The 25,219-nt window shown below is 40.7% G+C and overlaps 1 protein-coding gene across 12 annotated transcripts in view; it reads right to left on the bottom strand.

The window, feature by feature from the left end:
• Positions 1 to 25,219, bottom strand: part of Erc2 (ELKS/RAB6-interacting/CAST family member 2) — a 909,407-nt gene that overhangs the window by 179,598 nt on the left and 704,590 nt on the right. For 11 of the 12 annotated variants that reach the window (XR_016533027.1, XR_016533028.1, XM_090320748.1 and 8 more), the window contains one exon: positions 9,204 to 9,338. Coding sequence is in view for 9 of the 12 variants with exons in the window: in XM_090320748.1 (XP_090176874.1) it covers positions 9,204 to 9,338 (135 nt within the window). In the remaining 3 variants the exon portion in view is untranslated. Of the gene's footprint in view, positions 1 to 9,203; positions 9,339 to 25,219 lie in introns of those variants that run through there. The other variant, XM_090320806.1, reaches the window with a different exon arrangement.

Raw genomic sequence — 25,219 nt, 5'->3', positions numbered from 1 at the left:
GGGACCTGTCTGCTATTTTTGAGATTTCACAGAGTTGCTGTGAAAATTAAAGGACTTTCACAAACAGAACTGGGTAACATCATTCCTTTAGTAGGATTCAAGAGTTTGTTAATCTACAGTCATTACTACAAGTTACTGGATAGTACTGTAATGTCAAAGGCAATCCGATATGTATAAAGATTATCTGATATGAATAAAAGCATTTTTAAACAGTTCAGCGGCTCCGGGATGTTCAATGCTAGAGTTTATCTAGCTCAGACATAGACAGATTTTTCAAACCAAAACTGTTAAAAGTGCCACTGTTCTGCAAATAGGGTGGGTCTTTGAACTAACAGAATTTGCATGTGTGTGTAGTGCATGTCAGATAGATGCTTTGAACTCCTTTTCCTCTGTTGTTGCCTTATCTTTGGTGAGCTGTAAATGCCTGGAGAGTAGAAGTCAAGCATGATCCTTATTACATGAGTTTGAGGGAGGGAAGGAGTGGAGAGAGAAAGAGAGTGAGCAAGTATGTGTACGATGGGGGAGAAAAAAAGGGAGCAGAGAGTGAGAAGCAATTCTGTTTAGTAATATAAAATGGATTTCACTGTTTCCTAACATTTCAAGGTTGGCTACCCCTTTTCAATGGGAGAGCCCAAGTGCTGTCTGTCAGACAAATGTGACTGGATTAAGAGGGAGTTGAAAAGGCATCAAGCCTCAGATGTTGCCAAGATGAGTTCCACCTACAAGCAGAGGAGTGCAGGCTGTGTCTGAAAACCTCTATTGACTCAAAGACACTGCCACAAATCTCTTAATGAAACCCTAATACTATACACAATGTGGAAAACTTAAGATAAATCAGGGAAAGAAGGAGAAAAACACTTTACCCCAAATAGGGTAGGACAGAAATCTTTTAAGAGCCTCAAGACACCTTCAAGTAAAAATTCTTTTCTAATCAGAGGGTCCTAAATGCATTAAGAAGCTCTGGTCATCCCCTCCTTCTCCCCTCACCCCTTGTAGAGGAAGACACTCCCCAGTGTTATCACCTTATGCCCAAAGTGCTTGCAAGGAAGGAATTAACATCACACCCAGATTAAAGAGCTTTGGCTCTAACCTGCTCATCTGCCAAGCCAGCTTCCCCAGGGCTTCTCTCCAAGCTTTCCTCCTTCTGCTGAGGCCTGTGATGGCTGGGTGAGCAGGTAACTAACTGCTCGGGGAGAGAGGGGGCAGTTAAACACCTCACACAGCAGTACTTCAGACATCTGTCCTCATTTCCTTCTTTACCAGTGGCCTCACAGAGGGTCATTCAAGAGTGTTTGCTCTTAAAAACAAGCACACAAATAAACTGCCATCTTTATTTCGCAATGGTGAGAAATCACATGGGCTATCTGGTTCACATTTGAGTGGTTTGGGGGTTTTTTTTGGGGGGAGGCGTTGATCTTCGAGGGTTCACATGTATTTTTGTGTCATCGGCTGGGTTTTGAACATAGTGCTTTCCAATACACTTGTGACCAAAGAAATAGTGGGAAAGGGACAGGTGGCTCAGGTTTTCTTCCCAAAATCATGGCCAGAAGAGCACTGGCTCCAGTTTTGAGGAGATTTGACCCCGGATGGGGAACAACTCTGAACCCTTCCCCCAACCAATAAACATCAGCACTAGCAAGAGTGCTCTTTATGGGCTGTTAAATTCATAGTCTTCATCCCTGGAAGAAGCCTAAAGTCAAGGCTTCTTTCAGAAAGGGGGCCTTGAAATTAAACTTCCAATCCAAAAACAAGGAAAGAAGGCAAGGAGGAAGGAAAAAAGAAAGGAAAATCTACCAAGTCTTACTCAGGAAAGCTTTCGTCATAATAGCTTGGATGGTGTTTAAAGCCGAAGACATATAACTTTGCTTATTATTTTATACTTGAGGGGGACTAGAAATTACTTTCTTTTAAAACTGTTCTGTAACTCTGCTTTGGTAAGTTCTGACACACAATATGTAGGAAACAAAAACATTTACATCCACATGCACATGTATATGTATATGTGGACACATATGTAATGTATATTCAAACATGTACTCAAGGGAAGTTAAAGAGAGAAATCCCTAATAAACATGATCTTGTGAAATTCTTCCATATGTGGAAGTACTCAGTTCATCTGACATATCGTGATACATACATATATACACACAAGACACGATGTATACATTTGTCCCACATTCATTTAACCTCAAAACATTAGAATCTATTTTTTTCTTCCCTATGCATAAGCTAGGAATAACAACTCTACATATAGAATCTATCTTCTGAGGACAATGGAGCACATCAACTCATGTTCTGCTAGGATTCATCTGCTGGTGACAGTGCAAGAAAGCTCAGCACCCATCATTCACTCCATGCAGCCCATGGCAGAAGGGCTGGGGGTAAAGGAGAATTCTAGAATCTTCTGAGAAAGCTGGGCACCAGCAACTACACAGGAGGCTAAGATATGAGGACCAAGGTTCAAAGCCAGCCTGGGAAGACAAATCTGAGATACTCATCTCTAGTTAACCAGTAAAGAGTCAGAAGAAGGGGTTTGTGGCTCTAGTGCTAGAGCACCAGCCTTGAGTGGAAAAATAAAAAACTAAAACAGAGCACAAGGTCCTCAGTACTGGCACAAAAAGATACATGAATGAATAAATGAATGAATGAATGAATGAATGAATGAAATCTCCTGATTTTATTTCGGAGAGGTCACAAGGCCCTGAGACAGCAGCTGGGGCTATTGTGTCTACATGAATCCAGGGACTACCAAATCCTTATCAACTGTGCACAAAATAAAGGAGAAAAACAGGAGGATTTTACCTGCCAGATGAAATCAGGAAGAAAATAGGGCTTAGAGATGTCATCTACCCTCAACCATAGCTCAGTGAAGGCTTACTTCTAGGAATGGCTAGAAATCCTTCTCCCGTGGAAATAAACTACAGCACACTATCTAGGATCAAGTACCCAAGGCTCGAGGGTGTGTGGTCTGGAGAGGGAGGAGGGTGTTGGGGCAGGGATCCTGCTTTAACCTCCTGAGATTCAGGCTCATTATTCAATGAAAAGATGGGGCAGGAGGCATGTTTTAGAACCAGGAATCCCCTCCCCAAAATGTGCTGAGAACACTGCAGCCTCTTTGAAGTAGATCATAGGTTTGGTTTTCTGTGTATCCATCAACTTACATGTAAAAACAATTCACAGAAATAAACAAACATGGTGTTGGGTCACTGAGATCACTTTATTGTATATTGAAATATCATCTGTGTGCCTGTCTGGTGACCTTCACTTTGAATAGAAGAGTAAATGTAGGTCTAAGTTCTTTGGAGATCAAGTTATTGGATGGCTCAAGGCAAAATGACACTAGCCCTGAAAAGAATATTATGGAATTTTCAGCAGAAAATGGAAGTGGAAATTCAGTACTCTGAAATGTGTGGAGTGATAGAAACTCACATCTTGGCTGAGAGCCAACACACACTGGGACCACACAGTAAGGGCCAGTGATCCTTATTTCTTTCTATCTGCAGACAGATTCTGGAAGTTGCAAAGTGGATCGGTAACATTTATAACTAGGAGATCAATTTTCTAGGGCTAGATCTGTAGAGCAGATTCAAGTGGAGAATGCAAAGTGGAAAACTCACCTTCTGCCATGAGTTGGTTACTACCTAAATGTATACCCTGGCTGACTAGATGGCAGAGCTTGGCCAAGTGCTGCATCCTCCATTTAGCTCTGGTGGCCTCAGTTGCTCAGGCCTTTGCGTGTGCAGAGGCCCTTAGATTAGTAGGTGAGGCAGGAAATCTTGCCCCTTAGAGACCTAGATAAATACCCCAAATAGAAATCTGACTTCTAAAGGCATATGGAACAATTTGAACTGTTCTGATGGGGCTTGAATGGAACACAAGCTCACTCTTACACCAAGCCTTCTTCTTGATCAGACCTGGAGCTAGTGTAAAGAATTTACTAAATCTGACCTTTCCTGAGGCAGGGAAATGTTTATGATGCCTACACAAAGGACAGTAGAAAAGCTTGGTATCACTGATAGACTAGAAGGCAGAAAGGATTAAAATCTAAAGGAAATGACAGCTGGTACTGATAATGACAGATGAGAGGGCACTCAGGAGAAGTTGAGTTTCCTCTTGGCTTTGTAAAAAAAAATGAATCTTGAGGGGCTAGACATACATAGTGCTTCACACATATAATCTCAGCTACATGGGAGCTAGAGATGGGAGGATAATGGTTTGAGGCCAGCTGGGGCAAAAATGTTAGCAAGACCCTTTCCAAACAAACAAGCTTGGTATAATCCCAGCTATGTGGTTGACATAGGTAGGAAAATTCCAGTCTGAGGTCATCTCTGAGTAAAAAGCATGAGATCCTACCTAAGACAAACAGACAAGTAAGCAACAAAACTTTCAAGCAAATGGGACTGGAGGCATGACTCAAGTGATAAAGCCTTAGGCAAAGGATGTAACAGGCCCTGAGTTAAAAAACAAACAAAAACCTATGTTATCGCTAATAAAATCAAGTCACTAATAATATTATCTCCAACACATGTCCTGTTTACTCTGGCCTTTATTGTGTCATGGGAAATATTATTGCCTGTCCTTGTGACAACCTATCTTGACAATCTAACTTGAAGGGTTTGCTAAGTCATTACTCGGTTTTATCTGGATATTCTATTTGGACACATTTAATGGGTAAAGTCATCTCAGGTGTTATAGGCCTCTCGCTAGTAACTGCTTCTTTCTCAGGTAGGAGGCTAGAGTGTCAGATGGCAACACTGCACTGCCTTCTCTGACAACTTCCTCAAAATCCCACCCCCCTCCATTCCCCATCCGTTCTCCATATTCTTTTGTAACTGCTGATAGGCTATCCTTTATGGCTGCCTGTGATTTCCTGGCCTGGGTTTTCATCCTTATCAGTTTCCTTCCTTGAGATCTACCAAGCTCTGAGTGGCCTGATTTACTACTCTCCGCTGTGGTAGCTTTATGAAGGTAGCCCAGGATATGAATGAAAGAGGCACTTCAAGTTTCTGTTATGCAAAAAGCACTGGGCAAAAGGACTACCTAAAACCACTACCTCTTGATGAAAAACACTGCTGGAAACTGAATCAGGTTTGTTTGAAACTAGATTGTCTCTGTTTTCACCTGATACTCTGAGAACACCAGTTTGCAAAGCACAGATGTTACTAGAAAAGAAAAATAATAATCCATGATCAAATAAGCCTGGGAAATGCTGGATTAAATACAATTGGAGAGCTTTCTTTCTTGTATGACTTTTCAGATCCTTTGACCTGCTAATTGTACCAGGATGCCCAAAGAGAGAGTTAAAATATGCGGCACTTTTCCTCCAAATTCTTTGCCCCTCCCCCTGAATCTTTGTATCAAGACTTTCCTCCTGGGACTAATGTTCTTAGTTACTTCGGGAAATGCTAGTGTGGACTTAATAATACTTGGATATAGCTTTTCTTGAGGAAAAATCAAAATCATAGTAAAAAAAGGGGGGGTAGAAAAAGAAATGGAAAAAGAATATAATTCTGTAAGTACCTGGCAATATTTGAATTTCCTAAGGGAAAGTAAGCTTCTCTGGAAACACAGCAAAGTGGCTGATTTTTTTCATAGTTCCTCATTCCATGTGTTTTGATTTCTTAATAAAGCTCAGAAGGGCAAAATCAATACTTTATAGCCTTTCTTCCTTCAAAGGTTGTTGGCTAGCCCTGAGGGAAGGACGAGCTAGCAGGAAGGGAGCTGGGATTTTTCTCCTTTAGCTTACCTAACTTAGGGACATTATAGACATTGGATGAAATTCTATCCAAAAGAATCCATGTAAAGACCCTGTGCAATCTCAGACTGGTAGAGAATGTCATTGTGTCCTAGGAAGTAGTTCTATCACATGTGTACATAGATTATACCTTGATTAGTGTTCAATGATTACAGGACCTGTAATCAATTGGCAAAAACTTCCTAGCCTTTAACAATCATTGCACACTGGGACCGAGCTTTATAATAACGAGTATATTGATATTTAGATTGCTGGGTACTTGACCTCAAGTCTTCAGTGCAGAGGAGGGAATCATTTCCTCTACAGAGGAAACTTGGGGTGTCTGGCCCAGGAGATCCAGCCATTTCCATTACTGGAGACAACTTTATCTAACACTAGGAGTCCTTGTCTAATTTTTCTTTTCTAATGAAAAGGGTTAGGATTAAGGTTAGTATAGCAACAGAGTCTGATAGCCTTGGTTGTTTCAATTTGAAATTATAAAAATTGGAGCTGGGAGTATGTCTTAGTGCTAAAGTGCTTGCCTAGCATGCATGAAGCCCTGGGTTTGATTCCTTGGTACCACATACACAGAAAAAAGCTGGAAATAGTGCTGTGGCCCAAGTGGTACAGCACTACCCTTAAGAAAGCTCAAGGACAGTGCCCAGGCCCTGAGTTCAAGCCTCAGAACTGGCAAACAAAAACAAAACACAAAACGAAACTATAAAAGTTATCGTTCAGACCAAAGAGCATTTCACTTTTACCATAAACTTCACTGTAAGGTACGTTCATAAGTCATGGGTCTCTAATTAAATTATAAGTGTATTTTCCTGACTCAGGAAAGAACTGAACCAGACATGAGAATCGATTCTTGTGCTAAAACTGAACAGCCAGCTCTCTAAAGACAAGGGTTCTGTCTTGCTGCTCATGCTCCTCCTCAGGCTCTAATTCTGGACTATTATGGAATCTGAACTCCAGGTGTTGGCTGACAAGAGTAGCTGCAGGATGCCAGCCAGATTTTCAAGGTAAAATTGGAGAAGATGTGAGGCTTCCAGCTTCTACATTCATGGTTTGTTTCTGGTATCCACATCAGTGGAAGCCCACCATCTTCTTCTTTTTTAAAAAATTGTATCTTATTGTTGGGATAATGTATAGAGAGATTACAGTTACGTTTGTCAGGTAATGGGTACATTACTTCTCGGCCCTTGATACTACTTCTCATGTTTTTGTCCCCTATTTTCCTCTCCCTACCCACTCCCAATCATTTTGTTTTCCCCCTTCCCTTCCCTATTTCAAATAAACACATAAATGTAGATACAATATTCCAGGTAACAAAGTCAGATACACCACCATCGTTTGATATAAGCTATGAGAAAGCTCTATCAGTGTCTGAGTGTCATGCCTCAACTAGACACTCTTCAGACAATGCTAACTCTTCTAGGAAGGGCCCTACCCTTGAGCAATCATTCATGTCTGGGACAATCTTGAGTGCCTGTGGAGAAATATAACAGGACCAACGAAGCAGGTAAGACATTCTAGCTGTGATTCCAAATCTCCTGCAATATCATTCACGAGGCAGCTCAACGTGCTCTGGTGACCATTTCCAGCAGGACATATTTAGAGTATGTACAGGAATCTGTATTGAGACTAAACCAGTGAGCTGTTATCTCAGCAGGGTCTCTTCTGACTGACTCCTCTCATTTTGTTCCCAATTCTTCTTTTTGCTCTTTAGTGCTCTCTGCTTTGTCTGGGGTGGGGTGGGGGGAATGTGTGTGTGTGAAGGGAAACCCAGGGTGGCCTACCAGCATGTGTGGCTCAGAGGAAAAGCCAAGTCAGGTCTGCCAGTTTCTTACTAATAGAACGTCATTCTGAGTCTTCATGGAAGCATGCCAAAAAGCAAAGGGCAGTATGCCAAAGGGCAGAGACTCAGTGAGTCAAGAGATTCTGTTTGTTATAAGATATCAGGTCTACTGAGGTAGGGTACTTGTGATAGTGAGCACCAGATATATACAATGAAAGCTAGGGGCTGGTGCTTTCAGAGGATCACAGTTGGAAGCCCCAGCAGTAAAATCTGAGGAATCCTATTTCTAATTAACCACTCAAAAAAGCTGGAAATGGAGCACTGGCTCAAGTGGTAGAGTGCTAACCTTAAGAAAAATATCTCAGAGACAGCACTCAGGCTCTGAGTTCAAGCCCTAGGACCAACACACCCACCCACCCACACACACACACACAGAAAGAAAACAAAAACCAAATAGAGGAGATAATGACATAAAAATCATTCTCTCCTCACTTTCAGATGGCATCATTAAAAGCCATTTCTGAGAGCTAAAAATAATGAAGTGGTGCCTTTCCGCACTTAGCTTCAGAAAAATACAGATGTTCAACAAGAACAACTTATACCATATTGGAGCCTCTGAGGGTAAATGCTTCTGAGCACAAGGGTCCAGCTTCTAATGCTATGTTCTATAGAAATAGCTCCCCCTGGAGTTGTACTTCTGGTAAAACATCTTTAAGATTGATTTTTCATTTCTCTGGGATATTAGTGGAGGTGAAAAGAGTCATCTGGACAAAAATTTAGGAGCATAATAAGCACCTCTTCTCCTGCAAGCAATCGAAGTCCTCCACACTTGGGTAATTCTACCTAGCCTTTTGCTCCATGTCCAAAGGCATCCATACTTACCAGATGGTTCCATGCCTAATATTTTACCCCTACTGGACTGAATTGTATAAATTATATTACAATCGCACACACAAAAGGATAAAAGGTAAGGAGAAAAAAAGCAACTGCTAGTATTGTCCATATTATTTGGATTGTTTGTACCTGATTTCCTAATTTGCACAGGATATACCTTCAAGAGTTTTACAAGAGTTAATACTTGGTGAGTGAATGTGAAAGTAGTTGAACACTGTAGGTAGGTTTTGTTTGGGTCAATCCATCTTTTCACTTGCTTTACTTAGTCAAAGGGTCCAAACCAAATAAACCGCACTCTTTGACTTCCCTGGCTGAAAAGCCAGCAAAATGGATTTCTCTTCTTGGTGTTTTACTCCACCATTAATTTGCATCACTAAGGAATTTTCTAGGAAGGAGCTCAGCAAACTCAGGGCGTCTTTGGTTGCCAAGCTCACGGAAACAAAGTGCTTTCTTTTCAAACAGGGAAAGAGACATTCCAAAGTAACCCACCATTAGATAGATACCAAGCCAGCACTACACTACATATCTATGAAAGAAGAAAGGAGGGGAGGAAAGAAAACACATAACATAAACAAGAAAAGACAAAACCTGAAAGAGGAAGGAGAAAGGAAAACATTTAGATTCTCTGAGTGATGGAAATAAATACCAAAGCTATTAGTTTCAGTTCAAAGAACATATCACTTTATGCTGTTTATTATTTCTTGAGGATGATTTATTTTATCTGAAAATATCCAAAGGGTAAGAGGAGTCGTGGAGGTAGGCGGCGATGAAACTGACCTGGTCTGGAGAGGGCCTGTGGCTGGAATGTTGGGACCTCCCAGGAGAGCGGTGGTGGTGGTGGTGGTGGTGGTGGTGGTAGTGGTGGTGGTCTTCGTCATAGCTGTCTGCCATCAGCTTCATTCTGTTCTGAGTCTGCGCACAACGAAAGCCAGGGGAGATTCCATCAGCAGCTGGAGGACAAGCCAAAGAGACTCGGGAATAATGACAGCATCTAGAGGGCTGCCTTTATTCCTAATCCAGGAGTCTCATTTTGAATCAAATAAAAATTTAATAAAGATGGAATTACACCGTTTGACTTGGTGAAAGAGGCTTTGTCACACTCTCAAGACTGCGCTGTGTACATGTCAACGTACTTCCTGTTGTGATTTACAAGGGAAACAAAAGTACATCTACTGAGCTGTTTGGCTCGACATTAGCAAGCAAACACAGAGATCCAGAGTAAGCTTACGATCTCAAAGTGCCAATGGTCACATCCTACATCACAGAGAAAGCCAGAGAAGGAAGGAATGCTGGGAAAGGTCTGGGTGGCAACATAGAACTATAGACAATTGTCTCACAAGAGGAGGCAGGAAGTCCACTTAAGAGCAAATGTAAAAATCCGGAGACTTTCTTGCAGTTGACATTGTTCCTTGAGGTAACTGAGCCGATGGAACAAGTGGATAGAACTGAAGTTTACACCCCATGATGTTTGTCACTCAGTCTACTAGATGTGCGGTTAACCCCTCCCCTCCCCCCCTCACTGCCCCCACTGCCTTCCAGGGCAAGAAATGACCCAGAGATGAACTGACTTAACAGAGTTATAGTATCAAGATAAACAACGACTAAAGATCACTAGCAAAAGCAGATTCAACTGAGCTGACCAGAAAGTCAGGGAGTATGGGTTTAGCAAGAGGACTTCCTGGAATCAAGTATCGCTCCTCCTCTTTGTTGGTTATGTTACCTTAAAAGAGCTAACTGTTCCTAAACCTAAATTTCCCTATGGCCATAATCAGCTGTGAGGAACAAATGACATGAATGATTTCGGGTGTCCAAGCCTGTTACATAATGAGCAATAGACTTCACATGCTATTAAAACAACTGTGCTCCAACAAATCAGAGAAAGGCTGGATAAATGGGACTGCATCAAACTGCAGAGCTTTTGTATGACAAAGGACATAGCTAGTAAATTAATTAGGAAGCCTACAGAATGGGAGAAGATCTTCACCAACCATACAACAGACAAAGGCCTCATATCTAAAATATATCAACAGCTCAAAAAATTGAATCACTCCAAAACTAATCTCCAAAGAAACAACCATCCCATTAAAAGATGGACCAAAGACTTAAAGAGAATCTTCTCTGAAGAAGAAATCAAAATGGCCTATAGACACATGAAGAAATGTTCAACATCTCTGGTCATAAAAGAAATGCAAATCAAAACAACTCTAAGATTCCACCTCACTCCAGTTAGAATGGCCAGGATCAAGAAAACTAATAACAACAGATGCTGGATGGGATGTGGCCAGGAGGGATCACTGCTACACTGTTGGTGGGAGTGCAAACTCATTCAACCACTATGGAAAGCAGTGTGGCAGTGCCTCAAAAGACTAAACATAGAGCTCCCCTATGACCCAGCAATTCCACTAAATTGGCATTTACCCAATCGTCCAGAAACAAGGACATACTAAATCCACTAGCACAACCATGTTCATTGCAGCACTATTTACCATGACAAAGATATGGAACCAACCCAGATGTCCCTCAGTTGATGAGTAGATCAACAAGATGTGGTATTTATACACAATGGAATTCTATGCTGCTGTCAGAAAGAACAACATCGCCCCATTTGTAGAAAAAAATCATATTAAGTGAAGTAAGCCAGACTCAAAGGAACATAGGCTCAATGGTTTCCCTCATTTGTCATAATCAGTAGAAACCTTGGGCTCTCATAGCAGAGATTTGCAATAGAGCAAGACCTAGATACATAAGGCCATATAGTATGACGCTAAACAAAAGGACCTCTAGGATACAGAAATAAAAGCCATATAATGTGTGATTGTTGTCCTTAATGTACTATGCTATCTCTCATCTCTTTTGCTATCCCTTGGTTATCTCATATTGTTACAGTATCTCACTTTGTTATCTGATATATTGGATATATTTGTATTTGGTTATTTGAAATTGGATAGGGAAGGGGGAAAACAAGATGTGCAGTGGGGTTGTGGGGGGAAATGGGGACTGAGACATGAGAAAGGGTATCAATGTATGTGAAGTAATGCACCTTCTATCTGGCGAATATAATGTAACCCTTCTATTAATTACAATAAAAATATATGAAAAAAACAACTGTGCTCTTGATATTCACTGTATGACACAAATCTCTCTTTTTATGCATGCTTTTTCCTTTGTCAATAATGTCTCTTTTGCCTCCCAACCTGCACCTTAACTTTGGTATCTCACTGGCATTGTTTTCTGCCTTCCTTTTTCTTCCCTTTCTCTTTTTCTAGTTCTTTCTTTCTTTCTTTCTTTCTTTCTTTCTTTCTTTCTTTCTTTCTTTCTTTCTTTCTTTCTTTCTTTCTTTCTTTCTTTCTTTCTTCCAGAAGTCTCCAGCTCTAATAGCTTTCCCTGGCCTTTTCCTTGGGGTGGATGGCAGGTACTGCTTGACTTATCATGATGGTTCTCTGACCATGGGTGCTTGTGTGGTTGACAGGTGGGAGACAGTCTTGAGGTTGTCTCTTCATTCATTTGTCTCTCCCCAGAAGCCAGGGCAAGGTCTACCTCGGGAGATCCATGTACATGTTGCTTTTGTGAGTGACTGGAAGAACAAAGGTCATGATTTTCTTGCTAAGAGAGGAGCTGCATGTTTGTTTTCAGCAGGGAAGGTCATGGAAAGTTGAGGACATTGAGTGAATTGCCATAACAGTCCCATTGGTGGTTCAAGATGACAAGGAGCCATCAGAACTTCAAGGGAGCCAGAAGTCAGGGGCTGGCAAGGCCTCCAACAAGCCAGTTTTATTATGTAATATAAATAATTCTGTACTGAGAAAGAGAATTCTGGACCTAACATAGTACATTCTTATAGTGTTTTTCATGTATAAACTTATACTTAAAACTTTCCTGGGAGGAATTATTACTATTCTTATTTGGCAGCCAGAAAAGTAAGGCATAGATTACAGCCTCCAGAGTCTTTTTTTTGACATAGGTCATAGGGATTTTTGGGTCATCTAATACTAAGCTTTTTCCCCCATTGCCTTGTTGCTAGCTGAACAGGCAAACAATTCAACAGGTAGAAACAGCTTTCCCATAAATGCTTCAGCTCTGTTAAGTTTTGGAAACACCTCACATCCCAGTTCTACCTGCCAAAGGATGTTTCATGATTTATTCAGTCCATCTTTTAAAATGTGTACAATATTTGCAAGGTCCCAGAGCAGATGTAAAAAGATGCATGTATATGATAAGAACAATAAAAACATAGGGAAAGAGCCACTTAAAAATTAAATTAAAAAAATCCCAGGCAACATTTGGCAGCTGATAGCATTTCCATTCTTCACTTATCCACTTAATGTGTCAGAAGACAGAATGGACAAGATAGGCCTGTGAGAAAGCGCAGGGCAGTTCGGTCCTTGTGGGCCAAGTTCTGAGATTCCCCCTTTACCCTCTTGCCCTTAGACATAAGGCTCCAAAGTTCAGTGTTCACACCTAAAATTCCAGTGTTGTCACAGAAAACGTACTTTTGAACTCATGCACTAATAAATCTGGAATGGCTTCTTCTAAATGGAGGGCCTGAAGGGAGCTGTGATGGTCAAGACAAAGGGACTCACCCACAAATAAATAATGGAGCCTAAAGGAACAAATGATAACTCTGCTCTTGTAAACATCATCATGTCCTTATCCTTTGGAGAAGCTCCTGTGATTTTATGAACTTATTTTCTTACCAGCAACAAGTCTAAAGTTCCCTACCTTTGAACTGTATCCCATAAAAGAATGCACAAGCCAAACAAGATGCTGCATGCATTCCTAAATGTGTCTGCTGAAATGAAGTGCTGGAGAGTAGGCATGTCATGGGATAAAGACTGTAAAGGAATGATGTCATCTTTCCAATTTGGTGCTGAAATACAAATAAACCGTATTGTTCATATGAATACCAGATCTGGGGGAAATGTACACAGAGTGATGGTGAGTGGAAGAGGCTTCTTTTGATTAGTCTGTGTTGGGAGACAAGAGTGTGAACCAGAGATGAAGAATGAGAGTTTGGTCTGATATTCTAGACCATTGTTATTTATCCTGCATGTAACATATTCCCTAAACTGTGACCGATTTCTTACAGGCTGTTGCTAGTGTTTGTTTCCATAAAAACAATGGGCTGATCCAGCTCCATGATTTCAAGCTGAAAAGGGCCCCCTCCCTTTTTTTTTTTTCAATCTGCATTACCCAGCCTTTCCCTTGCCCAGTTATTTTAGTTTCCCAGCACACTATGGTCTGAAGTCACAAACAATCCTCTGGAATAGTCAGTGGAATAAAAACAACAGGAAGCTGAAACAAGAAATAGAGAAAGGATACCATTTTTTTTTTGCCAGTCTTGAGGCTTGAACTTAGGGCCTGGGAACTGTCCTTGGGCTTTCTCAAGACTATTCCTCTACCACTTGAGTCACAATACTACTTCTGACTTTTTCCATGTATGTGGTACCAAAGAATCGAACCCAGGACTTTGTGCAAGCACTACCACTAGGCCATGCTCCTGGCCCAAAGATACCATTTTTTGTAATAACTCCATAGGTGACCACAGGTGTGATGGTTCATATCTGTACAAATGGAGGATGCATGGGTTGGCCACCAGAAAGCCTTCAGATTTTCTGAACAGATCTAAACTAAATCCTGGGAAAATCACAGAGTCAGCAACACAACAAGTGCTGCGGCACAACAGTTGGGAATAGGATCATCAATCAGCTGTCTACTAAAACCCTTGTCAATTTTCTTTACACAGTCTAACCTGCTGCCCAGAGACGTCCACCTCTGCTAGCTATACACTAAACTGTGACTGCTAAGAAATAGGAAATCAGATCACATTTTCTGCTATTCCTTCTTCTAGGTACTTCATGTTTCTTTAGAGCCAAAGCTGTTAAGAGCTGTTCACTGCTCTTGATTTCTCTGTGTACCCTGAATGCCCAAGAGTGACATCAGATTCCTGTTACCCCTAGGACTGGAGATCCTGGGAAGTTCTTCATCATCCATCCGCTTCTCTGCTTGCTTAAAAGTCTCTTGCTAGGTGAGTTCTGCGTACCTTTTCCAGCTGCACTTCTACTTTCACTCCTATCTCCAGCCTTAAGAGGGATTTTCCTCTGTTTCTGTCTTGTCTGTAATCCTCTATCATTTAAATCTGAGTGACAGCCTTACCTTCAATATCATATTAATTTTAGCAGCATTCCCTCCCACAGAACCCTCTATCAACCCACATCTCATTCCCCTCCATCACTTCAAATACTGGCAAAGAAAGGTTTGCTTGGCTGTCTCTACCACTAGTTTGAAAAATCTCTTGAGGGAGACCGTGTACTTACCACCTAGCCCAGGATCTTAACTATGTGGTATTTAAGTGTATGAATGTATGGGTGAACAGAGGAGAGGATACAGCTTCTTTGGAAGTGATGAGAGGGAAAAGCATACAGCAAGAGTCTGTGCTAATCAGTTGAGTATTCAACTCTCCATGTGATAGTTTAATTTTTCCTACTGCAGGTATGTTTTGGTTTCTTGTTGTGGTTATTCTTAGAAGTGGAGAGAGAATAATGTGTAGTTTTGGAGCTATTGGTCAAGTCAAGTTGGTTTTCTTCAAGAAATATTCTGTTCCTCAGTAAATTGAATCCAATCAAGTATTTGATCACTTGCTTAGATTGTTCTGAAGGTCACTAGGCTTACTGGCCTATAGAGCCTAGATTGCAGTGTGTAGGTCATCAAATGATGGAAGATAAAATAAAGCAGGAGAACGAGGGAGCTATTAGAGGAATGCACCACAACCAGGAACTTCTGGGAATGAATAGGAATGAATGAAGTAAAGGCTTCTACTCTGGACACTACACAGAAATTCATTTAATACTTACTGAATTGAGATGGCAAAAAATAACTATGTGCTAGGGTATGTTTGCCCAGCATACTCCTGTTAGAAGCTTGAGTACATGCATGCGTGTGTGTGTGTGTGTGTATGTGTGTGTGTGTGTGTGTGTGCAATTGGGGCTTGCACTCAGGGCCTGGGTCCTGGCTGTCCTTTCCCTTTTTTACTCAAGGCTGGTTGGTATTGTACTACTTAAGCCATAACAACACTTCTGGTTAATTGGAGGTAAGAGACTCAAGAAGTTTTCTTCTGGCTTCCAGTTGTGATCCTTAATCTCAGCCTCGTGGGTAGCCCAGATTGCAGGTGTGAGGTAGTAGATATGGCAAGATAAGTTATTAGAAGTCCTCTTGTACATAAGAAAAAGTGTTACTCAGCTTGTAAGGAAAGGAATAGAACTAAACGCTAAGTTTCTGATTCCAGATCTCAGGTCAGGTGTTTCTGGAGCAGTGAAGACAAGTAAGACCTGAGAAATTAGAGGATGGATTATAATACAATCTGGGAAGAAAAGCAGAAATGAAGGGAATATTTTAAATGGCTTTCTAGAATGGTTCCTACCTGCTGAAGGGAGGGAGGTAGAGATCAACGAAGGATCCACAGTCTAATGCCCTTGAGTTTAGATTTGAAAGTTGGCTTTGACATAAGTGCAAGTTTGAAAAGCCTGGGGAAATCCCACAACTAACTCCTTGAATAGAAAATTAGGGTAATGTGTGGAAACACAACCAAAGACATGGGATATATGTATGTGTATACACGTGTGTGTATAGTATGTACATGTTGTATGAGCACAGGGTCATTTTGTAGATGTGGGGGCAGAAGCACGTGTGTTTGAAATGACTATTCATCATCTATTCCTATTGATAACATGGCAGTTTGGGTCACTTTGGAGGAGTTTGAGAGTCATATGCTATCTATATCAAATTGTGTCAATCCTGGGAAAACAGGCTTGATTCTTACCATCTATGTGTTTAATAAATACCTCCTCACCCTTTCCCTGGCTCTGTCTCACCTCCGCATTCACTGACCATAATTTTTGTAGTCAACTCCCAGACAGACTATTTGTATCAAATCTCTATGTTGAAACCTTTTTGTTTTTCTTTCAGAAATGCCAGCTAAAAGGTTTTTGTTTGTTTGTTTGTTTGTTTGGGTTTTTTTTCTGGCCAGTCTTGGGACTTGAACTCAGGGCCTGGCACTGTCCTTGAGCTTTCTCAAAGCTAGAGTTCTACCACTTGAGCCACAGCACTACTTTCTGGCTTTCTGCATGCAAGGTAAGCACTCTATTGCTAGGCCAAACTCCTGGCCCCCCAGCTAAAAGTTTTGTAGAATGATCAACCAAAGTTTGTACCTAACTTTTATACACGATCAACATGACTGCCACTTTGAGAAGTAGTAGGATGTCAGGAAGGGTATTGAATAATAATTATAGCTGCAGGCATTATCTTCTTTATCCTGCTACCAGCTGCTGCAGTAGCTGGCAGGAGTGGGGAAGCTATCCATATAGAAAGAGTTCTGCACACTCAGTTTATAATATGGAGGTTGAGTTCCATAACGGTGGCAGAAAGAAGACAGGCCTTTTGTGATGGAGCTACCTGCTAACATCGGCAACAATAACTAATTCTTAGTCTTCACTGTGCACCAAGCCTACTTGTCCCTTGTGTCATTTAGTCACATCAGTCCTGTGACATATATCCTGGGGAGGGGGGAAAGCTGTATTCAAACTCTTTAGAAAATGCTGTAACAAAAGCAGAATAACAAAAAGCCATGTGATTACCTGAGTATCAGGCAGAGATGAACATTAGCCCCACTTAAGATATGAAGAAACCCTGGAGGTGTAGAGAGACTAAAACACCTATGCGGAAGCAGCTGGTGGGTTTGAGACTGAGTGCAGCACCTCTGGTGGACCACTGTATACTAGTGTCAGACCATGGTGTGGCTGGCCCCCTCCTAAGAAAACCAAAATTGATGGCTGGCCGATGGTGGCTCATACTTGTAATTCTAGCAGCTCAGGAGGCTGAGGTCTGAGGATCGCAGTTCAAAGCCAGTCCTGGCAGGAAAGTTTGTGACACTCTTGTGTTCAATTAACCAGAAAAGTGGAAATGGCACTGTGAGCTCAAAGTGGTAGAGCCCTGAGGTCAAGTGCTCAGAGACAGCTCCCAGGCCCACAGTTCAAGTCCCATGACTGACCAAAAACAAACAACAACAACAACTCAAAAAATAAAAACACCCAAGATGGATCTAGAAATGGGCTGTCTCTGACCACTGATTCCACCCAGAGCTTAAAAGAGAAGCAGCTCATTTTAAAGTTCTCTGTGAAGCCAGGTGCAGTGGCTCACACCTGTAATCCTAACTACTCAGGAGGCTGAGATCTGAGGATCAAGGTTCAAAGCTAGCCTGGACACAAAAAGACCTGAGATGCTTATCTCCAATTCACGTCTAGAAAATGTGAAGTGGTGCTTGGCTCAAGGGTAGGGTGGTAGCCTTGAGCTAAGGAGCTCAGTGACAGTGCCCAGGCAGAGTTTAACCCCCATGGCCCACAAAAAAAAAGTTCTCTGTGAAAAGATGAAAGTCACACAGTCTCACTGTACCCTTAAAGAGACTACTTATTGACCAGTCCTGGTCAATAAGCTATACTTAGCTTTTAAACACTTGTAAAGTTTTCTTCATTCATTTATCTTACTTGTCAGTGACAAGCTCTTCAAGGACTGTGACAGTAAGCAGAGCATGAAGGGCCTGGGTAAATAAGACATATTTTATGTGGAGCCTAAATTGTTTCAACTCAGAGTCGATAGAGTGTCTTGGGAAAAAAAAAAAAGAAAACACAACCAGATTCTTGTACTAAACTGTGGGAGCATTCTGTGCATGGTCTGTTGTTAGCTTCTTTCTTTTTTTCTTTCTTTCTTTATTTTTATTTATTTATTTATTTACTTACTTAGATCATTTGTGGGACTTGAACTCTGGGCCTGGGCACTGTCCCTGAGCTTTTCAGCTCTTGCTCTACCACTTGAGCCACAGCATCACTTCCTGTTAGCTTCTTTAACAAAGCACATTTCAAGTCAAATTTTAGTGTCCTAACTAAAGAAAAAGGGCCATAAGAAAAACCCAGAAAGAAAGGATGTCAAACAGGAGGAAAGGAAGGAAGGGAGGGAGGGAAGGAGAGAGGGAGGGAAGAAGGGAGAGAGGGAGGGAACAAAAGAGGGAGAAAAGGAAGTGAAAGAAAGAGGAGGCAAAGAAGAGAGCAAAGGTAAGAAAAAGGAAGAAAGGAAGAAAGAAAGCAGATGGCATTCGCAGGTGTTGGAATTTTGATTCCCAAATCAGTGCTGACAATGAAGGTGATAATCTTTGCTCTGTTTATAGTTCAATAAATTAGGAAGAATTCAGAAGAATGATGTCACCAAATCATCATCCTAACTAATGAATGAAGAAAGAAACCTAGAGCCCGGCCTAGTAGAATTAGCCAAGAAGCTCTTGTGGATGAATGATATTGGAAGAAGAAGATACAGAAAGTGACCAAGAGAGCTTTTGAGCAAAGACAGTTACGATGCACCCTTAGAATCAGATGACTCACTTGGAGCAGGTGTTCTCCAGGGGCTTCATAGTTAACCTTAAAATGCACCAGAATGGCTCACACCTGTAATCCTAGATACCCAGGAGCGTAAGATCAGAGGATAGAGGTTTGAAGCTAGCCCAGACAGGACTTTATTTCCAATTAACTACCCCCCGAAAGCCAGAAGTGGAGTGGTTCAAGTGGTAGAGTGTTAGCCTTGAATAAAAAGCTCAAGGACAGTGGCCTGCCCAGAGTTCAAGCCCTAGGACTGTAATTTATTCTAGTGCATTTTTTCCACTCTAGAATAAACTACATGAATATTCCAGAAGGTCTCTAGCAGTTACGTCTTAGGACACAGGAGGTACATTCAAAGGGGTCCTCAAAAATCCTGGCACTAAGATACTACAATCAGGAGGAAAGATCAAACCAATAGCGAATGGCTGAGGTACAGATAGCAGAGATTAGAATGACCCTGAGGAAAGGGATGCATTCCAAAGATTCACAGCAGGGCTGGAAGAACAACCCACCTGAGGGCTTTGAAGTCTGGGTAGAAGTAGGAGCCAATGTCCTGTGGGCCTACTCTGTGTTGTGAGGCTGTGGGGATGGCAGACACCTAAGATTTCCCTCCAAGGCAGCCCGTCAGAGCATAACAAAGAGTGGGAAGAGAGAGGATGGCATGAGCGACACAAAATATGATGGGGAACACAGGCTGAACCCTGGGAAATGACTCGGGAGATAAACAGTGGCAGAGTCTGGCAAGGCCTAGGTATCTGGCAGTTAAGAGAAGGAAAATGGGATGAATTGGTGAGTGCCACACAGGAACAAACCACTCTCCCCAGCTACTCTCCCATAAGGCTAAGACAACTAAAGGAACTGTAAACATACTCATCAGTAATTTCCCAATCCATCAAGAAACAACGAGGAAGAGAGAAATGGAAGTCAGTGTGCCAAATATCAAATCTCTGAAATTTCCCTTCCTGTATATTATTTTCTCATGGTGATTGTCTGTGCTGTCCTCTTCTCCCTATCTGTTTGGATTGCAATGTCTTTCACTGGCTTTATATGGCATACACTGAACCTACCCTAACAAGGGCTGAATTAGTTCTGCATACATGGAGAGTCTGAGTCACATATTCCTCTCCTCATCCTGCCCCTCCCCCACCCACCAGAGTCACATAGACCAAACAGCTCATCACTTACTGGTCTCCTCACAGACTCTCCAAGCTGACTTCCCTTCAGCACACAAAAATGGAAAGTCATCTGTAGCCATCACCACATCATAGGCAGTAGAAGAAGCAGAGTGGAACTTCTAGGTTTGTAACTGACCAGGTACCAGAAAGTATGAAATTATATTCTGTTTTCATCTAGAAATGTCTGGTGCGTTGGAGAATGTTGTTGTATTTTTATTTTCTGACACATCAGGTGACATTCATTAAATGGATATGGCACAGTTATTAACAAGAATATACTGCCTTTGGAACACAGAATCCTGAAAACCTGGATTTTCTATGACACTGCAGGTGAAACAGCACACATGAAAGATACCCAAAGGTATTTAAACTTGAAACTAAATTTTGGCAATGATATTAAGAGATATCAGTGATGTTTTCTCATAGTGTTAGGGAAAGGGACTGGAAAGTTGGGAAGATCTCAAAGACTGAAGAGGGTTTCAGGAACGATCTCAAATCCCTCCCCCGTAAATGAGTATGTTACAGACTCATAAAACAGTAGTGTTGGGTCATGCCTGTGACTGTGATTTCAAGTTTACCACATATAGAGGAGAAGCCAAGAAGGTGCAGGTAAGTCACTGACAGACAGACACAAGACTAAGCCTCAGAATTTCCCACCTCTGGCTGGAGCCCTGCTCCTGTTCCTAGCACTGGCTCTTGCCACTGATTTGCTCCTGTGAACGAGTCTGTGATAACCCATGACCTACAACACAGGCCTGCCTCATGCAAGTACCGGTTCTGTATTATGTTATTAATTTCCATTCCTGTGTGACTTCAAACACACATTTTAGTTTTATTGGCTAATAGAGAGGTGAAGGAATGTTGCTTTCTTAAGGCAGGAACCTACCTACCTAAAGGCTAACATCTGAGGATCATTGTTCAAAACCAACCTGTGAGAAGGTTATCTCCAATTCGCCAACAAAAAGCCTGAAGTGGAGGTTTGGCTCAAATAGGAGAGTACTCATGTTGAGCAAAAAAGCAAAGAGATATCACTTAAACCCCGAGTTCAAGTCCCAGTATTGGCACAAAAAAATTAAATAAGAGGTGATTAAAAGAAAAATAGTATGTATTTCGTTTTCTCCTATCTCAAACATTAGTGTTATTATGAGTGGGTATATTTTGGTTGATATCTTTAGAAATCTTATGGTATAATGTAAACAAACACACACAACATACACCACCACTCTTTGAAAACAACATGTCCACTATCCTATCCTGATACCTTTGAACAGAGGTTGTAGGAGGGTCAGGATCTTTATTTTGTCCAAAGAGGTAGCCCAAACGTTTGAAGTCTAGCCAAAATGTGGGCACACAACAAATATTTCTTGAATGAATGAATGGATGATTATGGGTAATATCCAGATTTCCAATAGTGCTTCAAAGAATACTTAGCTGAGTATTGGTGGTTCATGCCGGTAATCCTAGCAAGAAGGAGGCTGAGACCTGAGGATTGAAGTTCAAAGCCAGTCTGGGGAAAACAAATGTGACACTCTTATTTCCCCCTACTTTGATATTTTATTTTATTGTTTTAAATGTTATTCCTTTTTTTTTTTTTTTGGTCAGTTGTGGGCCTTGAATTCAGGGCTTGGGCACTATCTCTGAGCTCTTTTGGCTTAAGGCTAGTGTTTTACCACTTTGAGCTAGAGTGCCACTTCTGGTTTTCTGGTGATTAATTGGAGATAAGAGTATCAAGGGACTTTCCTTCCCTGGTTGGCTTTGAAATGCAATCCTCAGATCTCATCTGCCTGAGTTGCTAGAATTACTGGAAAGGCATGCACCAACAATGCCCAGCTTTTGCTTTAAAAAAAATGTGCATATGTATATATAATTGTACAAAGGAGTTCACTTTTACAAAGCAAGTTATGGATACAATGCACATTAATCTATGTCACTCTTTCATCATTATCCACCATCCCTCCCCCCTTTACTCCTCTCCTCATTTTCTAGATATGCATTCAATTTTATGGCTTCATCCTTAGACTCCTTCACACTTCCTCTCTTCATTCATCTAGTCTATCTAGAATTCAACAGCAAGAGCAGTAAGTGGAGATGTGGTTTATGTGATAGAGTACAAGCCTGGAGTAAAAACAGCAAGCCAGAGCAGTACCAACACACACACACACACACACACACACACAACCAGAATTTATAACATGTGCAAGGACACAGTTCACCTTGTCATCATGTGTTTTTCCTCAACCAGGATGGGTGCTTAAACATAACATGGTAGGAAAAGAGGTTCAAACATATGAAACTTTGAAAGATATAATCAAATTCCCTTCCACTTTCTGTGTGGACCTATTTTCCTACTGTATTAAGATGAACTACCCTCAAGCTCTTTCATCTTCAACAATCGGGTGGATGAAAAGATGTATCCCACGGGTGTTTCCTTAATTATATCTTGAAGCTAAGCATCTTTTTGTTCACTTGTTGGCTGTTACTATTTTATTACCTGTGGGCCTCCTTTTAAAATGTCCACTTTCTACTCTTGGATCATTTGCAGACTTTTTTCTTGTTGTGAGAATAATCAGGGGACTGATTTCAGGAAGAGAAAAGCAGGAGGTACGAAGAAAGCCGTAAGATAAGGCTATGATAAAGGAGCTTGTGCAGAGGCAGGTGAGATTTGAAGACGACAGGAACACTTCGGTATGCTTGAGCCAGAGAGAAGGAGTCTAAGTTGGGTGTTCTGCCAGGATGAAGAGTTGGCCCCTTTGTTTTCTGGTTTTGCTTTTATAGATGGCTGTGATTGGTGGGTCATTAGTTAAGAGTTGTAGTGTTCATAATGGTGCTTTTACTTCTCTGCAAAAGATTGGGGTTTTGTGAGGTCTAGATTATCTACTAGAGAGTGTTGGGACTATAAATGCTATTCATTGTACGTGTTCTGGTAAAAAGATTCTAAAACAAACTCTTCTCCAAAAAGGAATTATTTTTTTTTTTAGCAACTCTTCAGCACCTTCTGCCCTCGCATTCATTTTCTGAAACTTTGCAACTGCATTTTTAGTTACTTCTCCTAATTTTGCGTCTGGCTGGGGAGGGTCAGATCTTCAGATACATGATCAAAGGTTTCTCCTTTATCTCTAACAGCTCTAACCTCAATGCTTTTATTATTATTATTATCATCATCATTATTATTTAGTTGTACCAACGAGTTGCCATTCAACAGAATAGTTTGTGAGTATAATACGTCTTTACCAATGACATCCTTTTCACCATTCTCACCCATATCCCTTTCCATCCCACCCCTTCCCTTACTTTTCTTAATTTTGTAGGATATATATTGAATTCTAGCTATACTTCTTTTCCTATTTCACTCTCTTTACTCTACCACATGAGGTCACTACCATGTAAGGACTTCTCTTGGGGAGCCATTCCCTGAACACAGCTTGAACCTGAACACATATCACACATGCTAAACATTATGTAAAAATAGTTTTAAAAATAGTTAATAGGCTCTTAGTTTCCACTGACTTTTTTTAAAGCATTGGCTGTACAATACAGAATATTTCTATTTTCAATAGATTAAACTCATATCAGTTTCCCTGACAATCTTCTATGTGCGCCCTCTCTCTCTCTCCCTTTCTCTCTCCCTTTCTCTCTCTCTCTCTCTCTCTCTCTCTCTCTCTCTCTCTCTCTCTCTCTCTCTCTCTCTCTCTCTCTCTCTCTCTCTCCCTCTCTCCATCCTTTCTCTGGTACACTGAGAATTTTAATTCTCACTATATAAATTATATTTTGTTTATACTTATCCTAACTAAATTTGGTTCTATAGTTCCATCCTGCTGAGACATTTCTCAATCCTGATTATATCTACCATTGTTTCACTAACCTCCCCAGGTTTGAGGCACTCTACTTTCAAAAAGCATGTTTTCAAAGGCTGCAAATAATTAGTTCCATATGTATGCTGAGAAGTCAGAGACTAGCCCTCTGGCAATTTCTCTATGGAGGTGACAGGATTTCCTCAACTAATCTTCCTAAGGTAGACTTTTTAGTCAACTATAAAGCCACCCAGTCAGTCTTTATTTCCCTATCTAGTTTTTTTTTTAAGTAGAAAGAATATATGAATTTGTCATGTTAAATGTTAACTGCTTGCTGGAATCCTGCTATCCATGTCTCTGACTTTATAGTCAACTTATTTAAAAAATGACTAACTCTTAATGATTGCTGATTTCATTATAAATTTTATAAACTGTCAACTTAATAACTTGCTTAGAACTTGGGCAAGAATCACTATTGTACCCAGAGTACATCACAAAAGCAACATTGATTCTTTAGGATCAATTTAGAGGTAACTTTCTGGAGAGCAATTACATTAATAAGAAATACTAAGAAAATGTCAAGCTAATTTATCTAATTTGGGGGATTATTTTATCCACTGATAGTAGGTCTTTAAACTAGTACAAACTTTGTCCAAGGCACTATGGCACAATACAGAAAATTTCAACATGTGTATATTACAGGGTCCAACAATCTTTGGGTAAAAACAAGTTGACAGATACAAAAAGGTAAATATAAAAGAATATCCTTGGAATGAAACCATAGTATCAATTGATGAGAAGTAAGCAAAACATTCATTGATCAGGATTTGGTTTGACAGTTATTCCTATAATTGGGTAATCAGATACTTTCCAAGAGTGATGGATAGTCATATTAATCAGAAAGAAAATAATATACCATAGTTTTAATGGCAAAAATTATTCTATAAAATAAAACAGCATATAAACACTATATATATGAAGAGGCTTAGAAAAATGAGCACAATTGATGGTTATTGCTGGGTGCCTTGAATTCAGGGAGTTTATGTTCTCTTTAACCAGTGATGGGAAATAATAAATAAAATGATAAGATTTTTGTGCCATATACAAGAAATGCTAAGATATTCTAATCTCCAATGTGAGTATATGGGAGATGCGATAAAGTATAAATCAGGTCGTAGAGTGGGCTCTTGATCCAATAGGGCTGGGATCCTTACAAAAACAGAAATCAGGGATATACCCACAGGAAAAAAAACATCATGTGAAAACCTAGGGAGAGAGCCAAAAGCAAATCCAGGCACCTTGATATGGGACTATCAACCTGTAAAACTGTAAGAATACAAATTCTGTTGTTTGAAAATAGCAGTTAAAGTATCACTTGTTCCTTGAATTAGAAAGAAATGCTATTGAAA

The sequence above is a fragment of the Megascapheus bottae genome, chromosome 2 (assembly GCF_031878675.1).
Source record: "Megascapheus bottae isolate mThoBot1 chromosome 2, mThoBot2.hap1, whole genome shotgun sequence".
Taxonomy (NCBI): domain Eukaryota; kingdom Metazoa; phylum Chordata; class Mammalia; order Rodentia; family Geomyidae; genus Megascapheus; species Megascapheus bottae.
The sequence above is the reverse complement of the archived record's forward strand: the minus strand, read 5'-3'. Positions and strand labels throughout refer to the sequence as shown.